The sequence below is a fragment of the Netta rufina genome, assembly GCF_964035555.1.
Source record: "Netta rufina genome assembly, chromosome: 4".
Classification (NCBI taxonomy): domain Eukaryota; kingdom Metazoa; phylum Chordata; class Aves; order Anseriformes; family Anatidae; genus Netta; species Netta rufina.
This window is the reverse complement of record NC_140127.1, coordinates 3,228,868-3,245,513: the sequence shown is the minus strand read 5'-3', so window position 1 is coordinate 3,245,513 and position 16,646 is coordinate 3,228,868. Positions and strand designations below refer to the sequence as shown.

Here is a 16,646-nt window from a genome sequence, read left to right as displayed (position 1 = left end):
AACATCATTTATATTTATAAGCTAATTAATAACATTGAGTCACACAATCATCCTTCACTGAAACATCAATAAAACATTTTCTCCAGCAGTTTTCTATTTTCCACTTATTAAAATGCTTGTTTTTCAAATATTTATTTTATTTCTTTTTTTTTTTAAAAGTTTCACCTAACATTCACGACTTCAAATACATAATAAGAAGCACTTATTATCACATTTTATCATGAAAAGAAATAACAATACTCAAATCTAAGAATTGCCAGAAGTTACAGGTAGGTGGTGACTAAGAATATGTATTTTAAAGCATGTGTTTAACCTACCTTAACTCCATCCGGCTTTTTCAGTAAACTCTTGGCTGCTGTAAAATGAGAAAAGTAATTTCAGTGTCAGACGGTCACCACTGAGGTCAATCAGCTGTGCAGCAAACCCCCATTGACTCCCTGCTGCACATACATTTTCAATTTCTATTTCCTCCTTTTGTTGCTCTGAGTACAGGAAATTAAATGTTGATAATGTTTAAGAAACTACAAATACCTCAGATACATCTCTTTTTCCACTGATTAAAGCTGATGGTTAACCGTAAAATACAAAACCTAGTTGGTAGGAACTTTTCTTGGTGGCGTACAGGAAACAGTTGCAGCTGGTATCTTAATGATGTTATTAATATAAGAGTGCCACAGAAATAACCTATATCACATCAGTAAAGTATCTCAAAAGCACAGTGAGGTACATGACTGCCTATTCCATTTAATGAAAAATGAACTGATTTTTAAAACATCACCTCTGAGCATGGTTTGTTGGGGACTTCCCACCAGGACAGTATCAGTCTCCTTGTGTGACAGGTCAGGGAACACAAATATGAAAGAACAATCTGCTAGTGAAGTTTTGATTTGGAGGAGTGCTTCTTGGGAGTTAATAATAAGGAATGGCAGCTTTGCCTCCAATGAGAAAAACCTGCCTGCCACTTTTCAATCATGTTGCACACTGATCAAAGTTCTTCAAAGTAAGTGGTGGGCAAAATCTCACTTGCCATGATTTTCTTAGGCTTTATATCCCACCACTTAAACTAGCACGAAGAACCAGGCCAAATTATTCCAAATTACTCAATTTGGAGGGCTAATGTGCAAGAAAACACACCACAGCCCAGAACCTGCAAGCATTACAGCAGAAAAATATGCGGGAAGACCTACCAAATTCAAATATACTATTCATTAAAATGCAAATGCTTGATGACTCACTGCCAATTCTTGAAGAATAATAAATTACAAAACAAGCATTGTGGGTTTTTGTTTTATTGGTGTTTATGGTCCAATCTTCCTATTGAAAAGTATATCACAGCTTAGGTTGAAAGTGCCATTCTATCTACACTGTTTTACTCAGAAGTAGGAAGCTTTTTTGAAAGAGAAATGCTCCAGCTAACAAGCTGGCATTACCAAAGGGAGGTAGACCTTATATGAGCTCCCATCATTACTGGTATCCTTCCATTAAAACAAAACAAGATAAACCCCAAACCAGCCAAACAAAAAGAAATAATTGGAACTTGCTAGACTGAGGTTGCTCCAACCAGTTGAGGATTTTGGAGTTAATGAGTTATCTGTCTTAAAGTTGAAGTTCATTTGTGTATTTGTGGCTTACTCACTGGCTCCATCTGCATTAAGTGCTCATTTAGGTCTGTACAGGGTACAGAAAATGTAAGCCCACCTCAGAAATTGTACAGAAATAACTGATGTCCATTACTCTGCTGTTTACATTAAAAAAAAAAAAAAAAAGAAAAAAAAAGAACTGGATGATGAAGCCAGATTACCGTTTATAATTTCATGGATACATCACCCCTCCAAATGCATTTTATAAACTATGGACATCAGCAAAGACTGCTGTTAAAACTCTCATAAGGGCTGTGATTTCCAACTAAATTAAGAGCAATAAATTTGCCTACATTATGTAACAAGAACAGTGTATATATTTTTTTTTAATTTACAGAAGCATGTGAATTAATATTTAAAATAAAGTGCCTTACAAAAATATGGGGGGGATAGGATAGGACCTGTGTGTTTGAAGGACCTGATACAACCAGGCATTCCAGAAAGTCATTTAGGGAAAGCAAAGGGGAAGAGATACTTCTACAACCTATGGCCAAAAAACCCAGAAGTTCATTGCTTTTGAAGCCTGTTTTATACCATTATAGTTTATAAAATTATGGGAAAATATACATTAACTCTTATAGGCTGCTGTTCATAACAAACTAGGTTCTTTGACTACAGTTATGCATAAAACTTCTGAGTTCTTTCAACGCTTAACCAACATTACATGTTATATGTGAAAAATTAAATAAAAGCCAGTAAAATGAAGGCACCAAAAGCAGTAACTACAGGTATTGTGTTTATGGCACTGCCAGCATGTCCTTTAAAATGTGCCTGGTATGGATTATTATGCAGTATTTTATGTTATAGGACATATTTCATACTCAGCTGCCTTTGCAATTGTTGTTTTTGGCTTGGAATGCTTTTTATATTTTTATTTTCATTTTATATTTTAATTCATCTTTCTCTAAGCACAGATACTGCATACAAATCAAATATTTAAATAATTTGCAGTAGCAAAGCAATTAGCATATTCTAAATTAAGCCCACAATGAAAGATTTTTTGCAACTACAAGCAATAGCTATAAATAAAACCTAAGGCAGTGCTAATAAGCCAGAAAGCAGACTAAAGAGAAATGGCGTTGTGACAACATGAAGAAATTAAAGTGATTTAGGGCAAACAGCAATTTTGAAGAGAAAAAAGATGTTCCTTTCACGTGCTGAGGGTCTTACCTCACAAGAAATATACATTCCACATAAAAGGAAGAAAGAAAAAGGAAAATAAAACACTTTTATAACCACATTGTTATGGACAAATGACCTTCAAAAGCATGCTTTGCAATGAAATACAATGAATAAACAACTTGAAAAATAAAATGCCATCAACGGATACAATGGGGTCATTATGGTGTAAAACAGAGATGATAGGTGAAAAACTTCAAGAAAAAAAAAAGCCAAAACCCTGTTTGCTTTTCATGCCAAAATCACATTTTAAAATGACTTCAGCATTTTTCCTTCATGGAAGTTGGAACCAACTCTTACATGTACAGACAGTGACAGGTATGAAAAGTGATGAAGAATGATGTACTTGTTTGATATTTAAAAATAACTAAATTTTACAAAATACGCAGCCAACAGCATTCCCACCTTGAAAATGAACTGAAAGATGTTGGCAATTCATTAAGCCTTAACCCAATGAAATTTACATAAATGTAATCTTCTGTGTTGAATGTATATATTAAATATAGAAACCTAGGTAAGAAAGAACGTGTATTTCAAGTACTATGCTAATTGAACAAATTGTTTTTGCATTCATGATTATTTATTTTGGATGATTCAGATCTTATTATTATTCAAAACATGCCCAAAGCACTATCATGTTTTTGTCTATAAATTAAGTTACGCTCCAACAGTTACATCACCAGAGTAGGAGGATATGTAATATTACTAATTTTTAAATTTGGCATTCTTTTTAACTATGCCCTTAGGATCTTAAAAGGCAAAATGCAGCATAGCATCATAGTTCCAGTAATACTGCTACTGAGGACAATTCTAACTCTACTAACAGCAAACATATTCTAGTTTTTGCTATTAAAATTTATTTAATATGAAGATCTAAATCTCCATGTACACTCACTACAAAATTATTTCATAAAGAGGAAACATCTCATTATAACAAACTAGGCAACAGAAGACAGGGAAAAGATGGACCAATTTTAGTACATTTCTTATTTCTTAGCAAAGCAATAAAGAATGGATATTTTTTATTTTATTTTTTATTTTTTATTTTTTTTTAATGCAAGATGTAATAGTTCTAGAATGAGATTTCACATATAGAAAAGTGACTTTTTGACTGTTGTTTGACCATACTTACTCATAGGGAATTATATGTATTATTTTCGATTTTCCTCCACCAAAATAAGACAGGAAAATTCCATCTGTCTTTCAACAGATAGTACTAAACATGTAAAAAGAAGGAACCCACATTCTACTGAAAAATTACACCACTGATGTCTGCTACAAGTGATTCTATTTAGCCGAAATAGCTTAAATTCTCTTGCTTATTTCTGCAATGGAAAAAAAAAAGTGAGATAGATCATGTTATGTGTTCCTTAATAACAAAGATCTTTGTGTACTAATAAATCCTAATTACACCTTAGTTATTGCAGACATCAAAATACATGTATAAAAACTCTATGAAACTGGAGTTCAATGAACATACCTGAGAAATTTCTGGTAGCCAGCATAGTTGTCAAAATGGCCCCCTGTGTATACATATATATTCTCAAATTAGCAACACACTTGTTTAAAATATTGAATGTGAACACAACAGGAAAAAAAGTAAACAAGCATGCATGACATAAACTGCTTAATTAACCCTGAAAGAATGGATTGTCTGAGCATTAACTGTCATTCATGATGGTATGAGAGCATAAATTATAATTTAATCTTAATTATGCATCTACTAGCCATCCTGGTAATCTCACATAGTTACAGACTGTGAGTATATAATGCCCAAAACATAAGTATTCACACACACAGCATAATACATTGCTGAATATAAAACAGACTTCACTCACTTGCTTAGATTCTTTTATTTTTCTTTGATAGGAAGAGAAGTTTATTATTTGCAATGTGCTAATTAGCAAAGCTCATATTTGCAAAGTTACGCTGTCTGGTCAGGAGAAAATACGTTATAACCTACAAGAACAATCTAAGCCATTTTCCTTAAAAAAATATTTTTAATGTGTATAAATGAAGGTGGTTGACGTGATTTTGAATCCAACAAAACTATGCAATACTAATTTTAAATTTTCTTTCTTAAAACATTTCTTTGTAATTGGTTAGAAAGACAATTAGATTTGCAAAAGGATATATCAGTTCCAGCATTATATACTTTTTAATGCTTAGCAGCACAGCTCACGTGAAAATATTATGTTCTATTCTCTTTCATTAAAAGTTAAGAAACTCGTGCTCAAAAGCTGCTCATGTATCTAATAGTTCATGATACGACTATTCAAGAAAAATTCCCTTGAGGTCCATTTATTTTATACATGGACCACAAGCCAAATTACAGTTTTGTCTTTCCAAAATTATCTACTCATCCTTGCAGAAGTTTTCATTCTTACCTTTAATTTTCGTCTTGCATTGAATTTCTTCAAGCAATCTACAGTCTCTTGTCTGTGCATCATAGAGGCAACAGTAGAACGTTGCTAAGGGAAGAAGAAAAGACTTATTTTAATGCACTCAGACAGACATCTAGCTTTTTATTTACTCTACAACATACATATTCTGACTCATGTGGTCCAAGGTTGAGTCTTCATTTTCTACCCTACGTGAATATTGCTTTTTGCAGGCTTCTACACATCTGGTAAATTTCCAAATCAACAAAAACCTCAAGATCTCTTTTTACCCAGTCTTTCCTATGTGTATTGTCCTGTTGAAATAAATCATTTTTTCACAGTTTCCTTAATAAGGACTAAGAAGAACACTAAATCTTAGAACTTGGGTTATACAGTATAAACATACTCAAAGTAATATACTAAATTATAGTTCCTGAGAAAATGTTTTAAAACAAGAGGGTTGATTTTCTTTAACATTAGTGATATTAGGTGAGGTACAGAAGCAGGAAATATTTCAGAGAAAATTCAGCAGTACCTACATTTTCTCTGTAACCCAACTTAATTTGCATCACAATCTTACAGGCAAATAATGCAGCCTAGTGGAATGAATAAAGACTTGGCAACCAGCTGTACACCTCACTGTGACTTTCAAACTATCAGCTCAGACTGCCTGTAAAGTCAAAGCATAAAATACACTGAGAATTGGAAAGTGGTCCTGAATCCAGTAACACAGTCTACCTCTGTTAAAAGTAAATTGACTTACAAAAAGTCCATTAGTTTCCTGCCTTTTAATTTCATGTTCATTGTAATGGTTATAGGAAAATGATGTAAAGCATTATGCAACTGAAAGTTACTTCCTTGTACATTGTTTTTCCTGCAGAATTTAAAATAACTTTCTCATTATGGCAGTGAACATCTGCATCACAAATTCAAGGCAAAGAAGTTTGCTTCTACAAAATTTCTTATTCCAGGCTGAGACCTCAATGTACAAAACTATTGAGTGTATAAGTATAATCACAATTGTGCGCTCTACTACTTAAATAGCTGCAAAAGAAAATCATAAACAAGGACAAAAATTATCGTCTGAACACCTCTGCTGTATGCTGAAGTATACCATAAGTTGATTTGTCTATTAAATTACTTTGTTAAATGCGCAGAAAGTACTTACACAGATCCATGGATGCTTTAGTGCTTCTGATGCTGTGATACGTTTCGCTGGGTTGATAGTGAGCATTTTATTGATAAGGTCTTTTGCTTCAGGAGTCACTGTATCCCATTCTGGTGAGGGAAACTTAAGAAAAAATATGTACATGTATATTATCTTGCATGATCACTACACAATTTTACCTAAATATATTTATTGATATTAGTTCTGTAATATTACTGTCTAGTTCTAATGAAAAAAAAATGTTTTTCCATAATTATAACAGATTGCATTAGCCAGATTTATAAGTAATGCTTTTGTCCTTTACTGTTTTGACTTCTTATTGATTTGGTTCAGACGCAAAGTATTTATATATTTACAATAACACGATGCGAACTAACAGCAGCACACAGATTAACAGACTCCAGTCAACTGAGAAGAATATGGCCATATTGAATCTAATGCAGTACTAATTTCATTATTAATAAAGACAAAAATATTAATCATTATTATTCAAACTCCTTGTTCACTTTCTTTCAACGTCAGTATTAATGCTAACTGTATATAGCGTATAAATTCATAACTCTAATTAGATTTACCACCTCCCTGCTCAGCAAAATATTTACACATGTACTCAAATTGTCTGCCCAAACGGAAATGGAATAAAAAATATGTACATCTTAAAATACTTTTGTGAACAGACCTCAACCTTGAGCATTTTGTTTTCCAGCACTAAAAAATGTTTATTCTTAGCCATAGGAATTTGATACAATCTAGATGCAGTATTCACAAGTATTTACTATGTTATGTGCAACACAGATGTATAGTTTAGTCTCTGCACTTACTCATTTCTTGCCCTCTCAGCTGAAACCGTATTTCCCCACTGTCACCCTGTTTATTACTGTGTAATTCCTTGTTTGGTTGGAAGAAGACTAGACAGAGCCTAAGTTCATTTCCACTAAAAGGCATAACATATCTAGCATAACAATCACCTTTCAGTCATTACTTTCCAAGACTAGATTCAATTAAGAGCTTTTAAAAATTAGAAGGTTTAGTCTTTTCCTCTTCATCATTCACAGATGACTTAAAGATGAACACCAATGGCCTTCTGTCTGTTTAATTTAATATAAATGGATGATATTGCAAAATTAATAATGTCACCAAATCATCAGCTGATGCTTACCAACAGTCGTAATGCTTATTGTTGGAATACACATATAGTTAATGAAACTATTATTTTTGAGCAGCTCATATTTATGAGCTTTATTTAGAAGTGGGCAATACAAGAACATTTAGGAAGCTTAAGACTTCTTAGAAACAATTTAAAATAACTAATTAGTTGAAGTGATAAACCATAAGGAAAACAACAGGCCTTTAAGAGTTCAGAAATATTTATCAGAAGCACAGAGGTCTTAACAGGCTTGTCAGGATAACATAAACTTCTATGGTTTATACAAGGACCAGACAATGAAAGCTTGGAGCCCTAGATAACGTGAAACTATTTTAGTGTAGGCATTCCCATCCTTATAATGTTCTTTTTACTAAAGTGACATTTACTATATTGAGTGGCTCATAACAATAGTCAGTACAAAAAAATAAAAATAAAATTTACAGAATGAATCTAGTTTCACTTTTCACTCTAGGAAGCTCCTACTTAAAGGAGCGATAATAAATAATTTAGAAGACAGAATATGGCACATACATCATAGGCACCAGCTTTGATCTGCTGGTAGAGTCTGTGCTGGTCTTCATCCCAGAAAGGAGGATATCCCACCAGGAGGATATACAGAATGACACCTGTAGAAATCATAGTAGTATTAAGTTATTTCAAAAAAAAAAAACCACAACGAACCAAACAACAACAACAACAACAAAATAATTTTTCAGCTGGCAACCATGTAAGACAAACAGCTCAATAGGAGCATCCCAGCTCCTGAAAAACACTGCTGCAGATACGAGTAAATGCGGGGTTCACAGAATAACCTCCAATAGAGTGTGGGTAAGAATGAATCTGACACAAAATCAGATCTGACACACTGAAAATATCTATTTAACTGGAGAAATAGATTTGCACTTTTCAGTGATGATTGATGTTCTATAAAAATGCCTCTTTTTAACCTCTGGTGTTATCAAGTATTGTACTGCTGTTTTAACTAATTCTGTTTTATTCTGTTTTAACTAATCTCATGCAAAGAAAATTTCAGCAACTCAGTTTATCTCCATAAATATATGTTTGATAGGAAATTAAAAAGTCCACCTGCTAGTTCTACAGAGATGATTCACTATGACTAAAGAAAAATGCTTTCATAAATACAACCCAATAAGTGTGGGTAGAAGTAAAAGAAGGAAAGGTACCATTTGTTCTTAGGTAGGTAGCTATCCCTTTGCTGGTACCATAAATTACAATGTTTCAAGAACTGGATGATAAAGTAATTGGTCTGTACTCCATTTAACAAAAACTTTAGCTTCAGAGTTTAAAAATTGTAGTTAGAGTATCTTGGTCACATTGGTTTTTAGACCATATATATGAATTGTTATGCTTTGTAACTAGTTAGGCATTGTGTGATGCTAGTATTATAAAAATATGATAAAAATATGTTCTGCAGACATTGTAAAGAATGCAGTGATAACATATCTTCACAAACAATATCCAAAATTAAACGAAGCTGGTAGAATATCAAATACCTGATGATTTCATCTAACAATTAGTATCAATTTTTAACTAATACCTGTTTTCTGATGTTGAATACAAGGTATTCTAGATATCTTTTCTCCCTCAAAGTACTTTACAGTGCACTAAACGTCATCTTTCAGAATAATGCCTTACCACATGCCCACATATCCACAGGTTTTCCATAGGGATCTTTTCGTAAGACCTCTGGAGAAAGGTATCCTGGAGTGCCAGCAAAGCCTGTCATAAGGCGAGGGAAATACTCTCAAAAAACTGTATGTGCAACACAAAAAGCAAGCAATTTTCATGTCAGCCCACAACACACAGGACTTTCCCAAATCACCCAGCACCAACCAATTAATTTTAAACTTTCCTTTCTACGGTGAATCACCTAGAAGGAACAATAATAGGAACAGTTATGCAGACCTGGCCCATTCCCTTTCTAACACCAGATCTGGTGCAGTGACCTGTCTACACTAGCACTCCAGACTCAACAGTGGTGTCAGAGGTCTTGTGACAGTGCAACACTGGAAGGCTTCCAGAGGGGCTTCAAGATAGCTGACAACATTTCCTTTGTGACTTGTCCGTTACTGTGAGCTGTAGCAAGACGTCCAGTAGTAAAGTGCAAATACATCTGCTTGGGGTCAAAGTCAAAAAAGTTAGTGGAGCAGGGGGAGTGTGGGAAACACTGAGTGATCCCCTTGGAGATACTAACTGAAAAACAGAAAATGCATGCCAGGCAGGCCCAAATCTGTGAGCACTGAGGTTTGCTTTTGTTTGTTTGTTTTTAATCACTAGTCTAATCTAGTCTATTTTAAACTAGCCCCAAACTATAAAAATTATGCCTTCGGGAGAGCACAACTTGCTATTGCTCAGCATGAAGACAACCAGCTTGGGTTTCAGCCTTCTTTTGGTAGTTGGGGGAACGGTTGGACTAGGTGATCTTGGAGGACTTTTCCAACCATAATGATTCTATGATTATGATTTTTCAACCATAATGATTTGCTGTTCCTATTTCACACAGCTTTTCTTAATAAGATGTTTCCATTGCAACACTCATTTCCTTGAAGTCATACCACTTGTGGAAACCTCCTTACAGAGGTTCAGGAAAGCATCTCTGAAGTCATCTAGCCTTTAAAATTTATTCGTTCTTCCTTCCTTTTTCATTGACAGCAGTGCTGTCTTCTCTTAACAGAAATAAAAAATGTAAGTGTAAATGTAGAGTTGGTAAAAAGTTGGCAAAAATTTAGAAGACCAGTAACATCCTGTACCATTTCTGTTAGTATATCTGCTCTTTCATTGCCTGAAATAAATGGCTGAAAATTCTTGAAAGGTATTTTGTGGCTTTAATGAGGGACCACATCTTATTTTTGAAATACCACATTGTATTCCTAAAAACTTGTGCTGAATGGAAGATAAGCCATGGAACTTATGAAAGACAGTGATAACATGTAAATTGGACAGCTACAGAAAAAGGAAGCCTTTGCCCTGCAGCTGGCAATCATTTTGGGGTGGGAGGAGGAAATGGAGGAACACATTCTGTGTATTCTACTGAGAATTTATCTAAAATATTTTTATGAAAAATATGCTTGTGTTTCTCAGTCTCCTGATATGAGAGCCATGAATTGTTAGAGTCCTATCATACAGGAAACATAGTTTAAGCTCCTTTGAGAAGCTAATAAATATATGCTCCAAGTAGCTTTCAAAAGAGTGGTTTCATATTTTTTCTTGGGCGTAGTGCTCTACATTAATATTATTGTATTAATTTAAGTTGTAAAATTGTATTGACTTTCAACCTTACCATAGCTTCATAAACATGATTATACCTCACTTGAAACTAAACTTCATAGTGAAAATAAATATGCTACTTAGCTAACTTTGTCTCTCAACAAGGACACAGAATGGGTCTACACATATCAGAAAAAAACATGTCAGAAATAAATATGAGTGTGTTTTTTAGAAATCTATTGCTAATAGGAGTAATTTAGCTGAAAACAAATGAACAAACAAACAAACAAACAAAAAGAATGGAAAGCTGGAAACTTTTTGTGACTGTACAGTAACCTACAAAACACCGTATCACCATGTATTGCTATTGTCACACAATGTAAATAAGTATTTCAGAGGCCTAGGGTGCCTTGTGTTGTTTGGTGGTGCATGCACATATGAAATAGCATGTTACTCAACCTTAAATAGCTTACGGTCTCAAAACCCTCTTACACGAAGATTACACATATACTTAACTTCATAAATGGTGAGCATGTCTCAAGTCAAAGCTGCACTGAAGGTTAACTATAATCCCATGACATAAACTAACATTAATATGGGGAGATGTATCTTAAACAACAGCAGAAGAGATTCCTGCTCAAAGAGCTGTCCTACGCTTTCATCACCTTGCGAGAGTTATGGCCTCTTAGTGCCATTCATGCAACTATCAAAAAAAAAAATCAGAGGAGCTGCTCAAATGAATGAAATGGTGTGTATTTCAGTCCTATCTACAAGGCTGGACTTAGTTTACTACAAGGTATAACTAGGACTAAATCTGACTACCAATGAGTAAACTGCAGCCATCCCACTGAGTGAGTTTGAGTGAGTCCCAGCGAGTCTGTCCCAGCGAGTGAGTGGAGCCTGTCAGACACCTTCCCATCACATTCAACACCTGGTGGGAGTGTGGGGAGTTTCAGCTAAACAGAGTAACAGTTCCTGCAAACAGGCAAGAAGCAGGTTTGCTTTATAACATGCAAACTGGGAAAATATCCCTGTAGTATCCAAACGCACAGTCCTATGGCTTGTTTCCTGCTGGTGCACATCCTTGGTTGAAGCAGAAAAGTAACCATCACATCAGAAGAATACAAGAAGAAAAAAGAGAGAGAAAAAAAAAGAAAAAAAAAAGAAAAAAAAAAAAAGAAAAGAAAAAGAAAAAAGGAGAGAAAGGAGAGAGAGAGAAATACTGATGCAGAGCTATAATTAGAATCAGAGCATGCCATGAGTCACTAAGTGCTGCAGAATCCACTGGAAAGCAGAAAAATATTCTGGAAGGAAGCAAGAGAAAGTTCAAAACACTGAACACATCATGTTTTTGCCTTGCTAAAGCAGTCATGAGAAGATGAAGGCAGGCACACAGACCATTATGGAAAACTTTTGTAGAGGAAGTTCCAAAACAGGTACAGAACCAACTCGTTTTATCAAATATTACAAATTTTAAAAGAGCCACATCACACTACTTCCTTCCATCATCTTGCTGCCAGCCTCTCTGTTCCTTACATATATGTGTTTAGAAGACAATTTGCTCACTCTCCTTTCTACCAAGTTCAGCATGGCAGTCTTCAGGATGCTACGAGTCTGCACTCCACAAGCAACGACTGACCAAAAAAATAAAGCGCAACATTTTACAGGGAGTTGCAGTCTCATGTGCGTTGTCTGCATCCATACAGACATACCATCTGGAGAAAATAGCCCTGAAGTCAAGTTCTATCTGCTGCTATCTGCTGCTTGAGCAGCTTCCTGCTTTCCTGATGTTTCTGTGATTTTAACACATCACTTGCATTTCGTTTTAGTTCTATTCAACTCCTTTTGCACTACTCTGTTTTGTTAATGTGCAAGAGCAATCTCCACCGTCTTTTCTGGATTATTGAAATCCATTTATATAAAGGCTGGGATTTAAAACAACAGGCTAGCTTATAAAGCTACCAACATATGCCCAATGGTACTGCCTGTGCACCCACACACAGATATATCCTAGATTTCAAACTCAATCTCTTAACACACTGCATGCACAAAATCCTTTGTGCTTTTATTCTAAGCTTTGCGAGCAAGCTCCCAAATGCTTTGTTCAATTTTAAGCTGCACTTCCTATCTGCTGTAAGTGAGAATATGTAGCTGCTACAAATGCATATATTTTTTCATTCCTTGGATTTACAATGACTTCTGACTTGTGCTCCATATCTGTTCAAAGGGGGTGGTATTTGAGACAGAAGCATTATATTTATGTGTCTTATTATTTAAAATGATCAGTATTATTTTTTTCCTACACTTTTCCTTTGGGCATCTGTTAACTGTAACAATCTGTAATAAAAGTTTTTTTTTAATCATTAACAAAAAAGAATATTTTAGTGGGACTAGAGAGAAATGCACCATCCCCCATCCTTTTTTCATACCCTGAAGTGAAGCATTGTACAGGATACTACTCCAGGTATCGATCCCAGAGATCTGGTTTACATGTGAGTTGCTATCTCCTGGAGGGCAGAAACCCTCCCTTTCCAATGTTTCGTGAGCTTATCTGAAGCGTGGAACTTGTACTCTTGGTGGCTGCATGCACACACAGTTTGTTTCCACATTCTGATACACCTTTGTGACCTTCACTACCAAGTAAGCGTGCTTTTGATCCATCCCAGATGAAGATAAAGTTTTCAAAGTCACCAAAATGGCTGAGAAACTCCAGTCTCAGCTTCAAAGTATCTTTTTAAGCTACAGGCAGAAAACCTTTTCCAGACTGCTGCACCAGGTTCCAAACACATTTAACCACCCTCTCGCCTCCTGGATTCATGGTCTCCATGATCTGCCATATGAGATGCTTCTATATTAGTTATTGAACATTCTTATAAGAAAGGTTATTTTTAACTTTGTGTGTCAAAGAACAGTTTCATGAACAGGAGGTCTGAAGGGGCAGTCACCTCTAGGACCACGATATAAACAGCTGGGGCAGATAAACTGGACTGTCACAGCAAGATTTGGATGTGGATGATGGCTGACAGTTTCAGGTACTCACAAACCCCATGTGTGTTTCTTTTTTTCATTCAAGTCCTATTTCAAAATGCTTCATAATTTTTTCAATTATTTCCAACTGACAGACAGCTGTTCAGACAACATGTTTTGCTCACTGGGCAGCTGTATTAGCTTGCAGTGTTACTCATCAGTCAACAGAACAATAGACCATTCCAGAGGGATGCAAACTAGCCATCTCCTTTCCCAGCCTCGACACCTGAAGTTCCTTCACTTATAAATATATATATATATACATATATATATATATATGAATATATAGAGAGCGAGATATGAAGATATGAAAAAGAAAGTTAAGAAGAAGGGACTTTTGTATACCTATGTCTTAGTCAACTTACAAGCAGACAATAGCTGGGACAAGCCTATAGTCAGGAAACCTAAGTTTCAGGGTCAATGAATATCAAAAGCACTTAGATTACATGCAAAAGAGCCGTTTGTAAAGAAACATATATTCACTAGAAGCATGAATAATAATAAAAAAAAATTTCCTCTGCATCCTATCCCTTACAACGTACTGCTGTGCTTGCAAAATCTCTAGTATGAACATAGCCGTGCCAACAGAAGATACTTCCGCCAATTTATTTTGTGTCATTTAGGAGAGTGAATTAGCTTTGCCAATGAAGAAGAGGTTACGAAGCAGTGCTTCTTCTTGTCTAAGTGAGCTCTTAGATTTGGACATGTAGCTATGGGCCACTTTTGTAGTTTGTTTTTGTTTTTTAACATATGAGGTCTGCTGCCAAGCTCTGATTTGCTGAGAATTATACGTAATGTACTTCCTGGAGAAAAAGATCTAAAGTTTAGCCATCTGATTGAACTATGAACAAAATACCCCTCTTTTAAAGCTACAAATCAAGTAGTCCCACAGCTACAGACTTTACACTAGACTGAGAACTGGGAGGTTTGGAAGGTTGAATGGCAACACTGCATAAATGGTAAGAAATAAAACATATTTACTTACCAAACCAAGCCTGTTGTTCTCCTTGGACTTCTATAGCCAACCCAAAGTCTGCCAGTTTTACTGCTGCTCCCTTGGATTTGCTAGCTAAAAGTAAGTTCTCAGGCTTTATTCAGAAAGAGAAAAAAATAGAGATGAAAAGATGAGTAAATGTATTTTAAACAGTTTTTCCCTTTTGGCTTTAGTTAAGGTAGTCTGGAAAAGAACAAATACTTAAAGCAGTGGAAAATGAAAAAAACACCATGCATTTTCTCCATAGAATTACAAAAATTGTGCTTTCCATTCTTAATGGGAAGAACCACCAGGCCTGTAAACAGCCTTCATGACCCCATATGTCAGCAAGACAAATGGGCACATCTATCAAAGAACTACATAGGCCAGAATGGCCATATGACATTGTGATACCTTTTTCTTTAATAGGACAATTCGGAGAGTCCTAACAGCACACTACTGGAAAAACACTGCTGAAATCCCCCAAAGACACATATTCTTTTGATTAGTAGTCTGACCTACGCAGTTAGCAGGATCAGGCATCTACAGCTGTGGACCATAAATATGCTTTGCATGACAGCATAGCAATAGCAGCCATATTTTCATATTTGTATTTAGCGGGCAGGTGTATTTGCAGTGCAAATCTTTCCGCAAAAACATCACGCCCACATTTGTGCTTGCAGAGAACCTACCACAAATAACAATACAAGACTGCATAAGTTCCCACTTTGCTTTTTTAGAGTACATGGCAACATCTGAAATCAAATGCTACAGTATACCTACAGAACCAAAAGTAAAGGATTTGAACATTAACAATGGTGTTCATTCTAGTGTTCACAATGTATCCTTTTAACCTCATTTAGCGAATACATCAAATTTGAATCGTCCAAAGACAACTTTATTCTATGAAGCCTTATTTTTTAAACCTACAAAATACTGTAGAATGCAACAGATGATTTCAGAAAATTGACCTTATAATATTTTCTTGACTTTTTTTTTTCCTATATTCAACATATTTAAAAAAGGTTTTGTTATACATTTATCAAGACCTTTCGTTCGTATTGCGACTTTTCCAGAAGCAGTTTTTGTAGTGCTCTATCACAAGGGAATTCACTATATCCACTCTGGCATTGGGGAACCAATCTTGCAAATTCTTAAGTATATATTTCATTTTAAGCCCAGCAGCAATCATATATGCTTCCAAGGGACTATTTATGTGATTACAATCCCATGCAGGTATTGATCTTGGGAACAAGTAAGATTATAAGCTTCTTTGAGGAAAGGCTATCTTTAATACATCTGTGTCAAATATGCTTGAGTGTAATCAAGACCTCAACCACTGTGACACGTCTATTAATTAACAACAAACTGGCCTTGACAAAAATATTTAGTTTACAGGTGCTTTTTTTCCCTTCCACTGAACCGTAAAGGAACATTTTTCATTTACAAACACCATCTCTCACTCAGCCCACAGTTGCTATATCACAGAAAAAGATCACATTAAAACCCTCTCATCAACGATTACATGATTAATCTCCCATTTCCAAAATTTTCAAAACCAAGACTAAGGTTTCTGGGAATCAAATATGATCTTTATATTCATTTCAATTATCAGTAACCACTTCAGGGACATTACCTAACCAGAGACTGACCAAATAGCTCAGGACTTTTCTCTAGGTTTATCAATACTGATTTAAGCAATTTCACATTGCTTGCTGGTTCATCACACTAACTTCAACATGTAGCCACATATGTTCTTACATGTTTTCTACTGGGGTGAGAGAAGTTTACAGTAATTATTTCCTGGAATGCACTACTTATGTAAACCTCTTACAACAATGGATGATCTTATTTGTTGTGACCTTCAGCAATCCAACAGCAGCGAAATGCCTCACCCTCTTGG

General features: G+C 35.2%; 1 protein-coding gene across 10 annotated transcripts in view; it reads right to left on the bottom strand.

Moving 5' to 3' along the window:
- Positions 1-16,646, bottom strand: part of CAMK2D (calcium/calmodulin dependent protein kinase II delta) — a gene marked incomplete at its 3' end in the record, with an annotated part of 169,210 nt that overhangs the window by 37,598 nt on the left and 114,966 nt on the right. For 6 of the 10 annotated variants that reach the window (XM_084286473.1, XM_084286478.1, XM_084286476.1 and 3 more), the window contains exons 7-13: positions 14,756-14,858; positions 9,172-9,255; positions 8,047-8,141; positions 6,369-6,491; positions 5,207-5,290; positions 4,300-4,342; positions 318-355 (exon numbers count right to left, since the gene is read on the bottom strand). In XM_084286473.1, coding sequence (XP_084142599.1) covers positions 318-355; positions 4,300-4,342; positions 5,207-5,290; positions 6,369-6,491; positions 8,047-8,141; positions 9,172-9,255; positions 14,756-14,858 — 570 coding nt within the window. The remainder of the gene's footprint in view (positions 1-317; positions 356-4,299; positions 4,343-5,206; positions 5,291-6,368; positions 6,492-8,046; positions 8,142-9,171; positions 9,256-14,755; positions 14,859-16,646) is intronic. The other 4 variants (XM_084286475.1, XM_084286477.1, XM_084286480.1 and 1 more) reach the window with 1 other exon arrangement.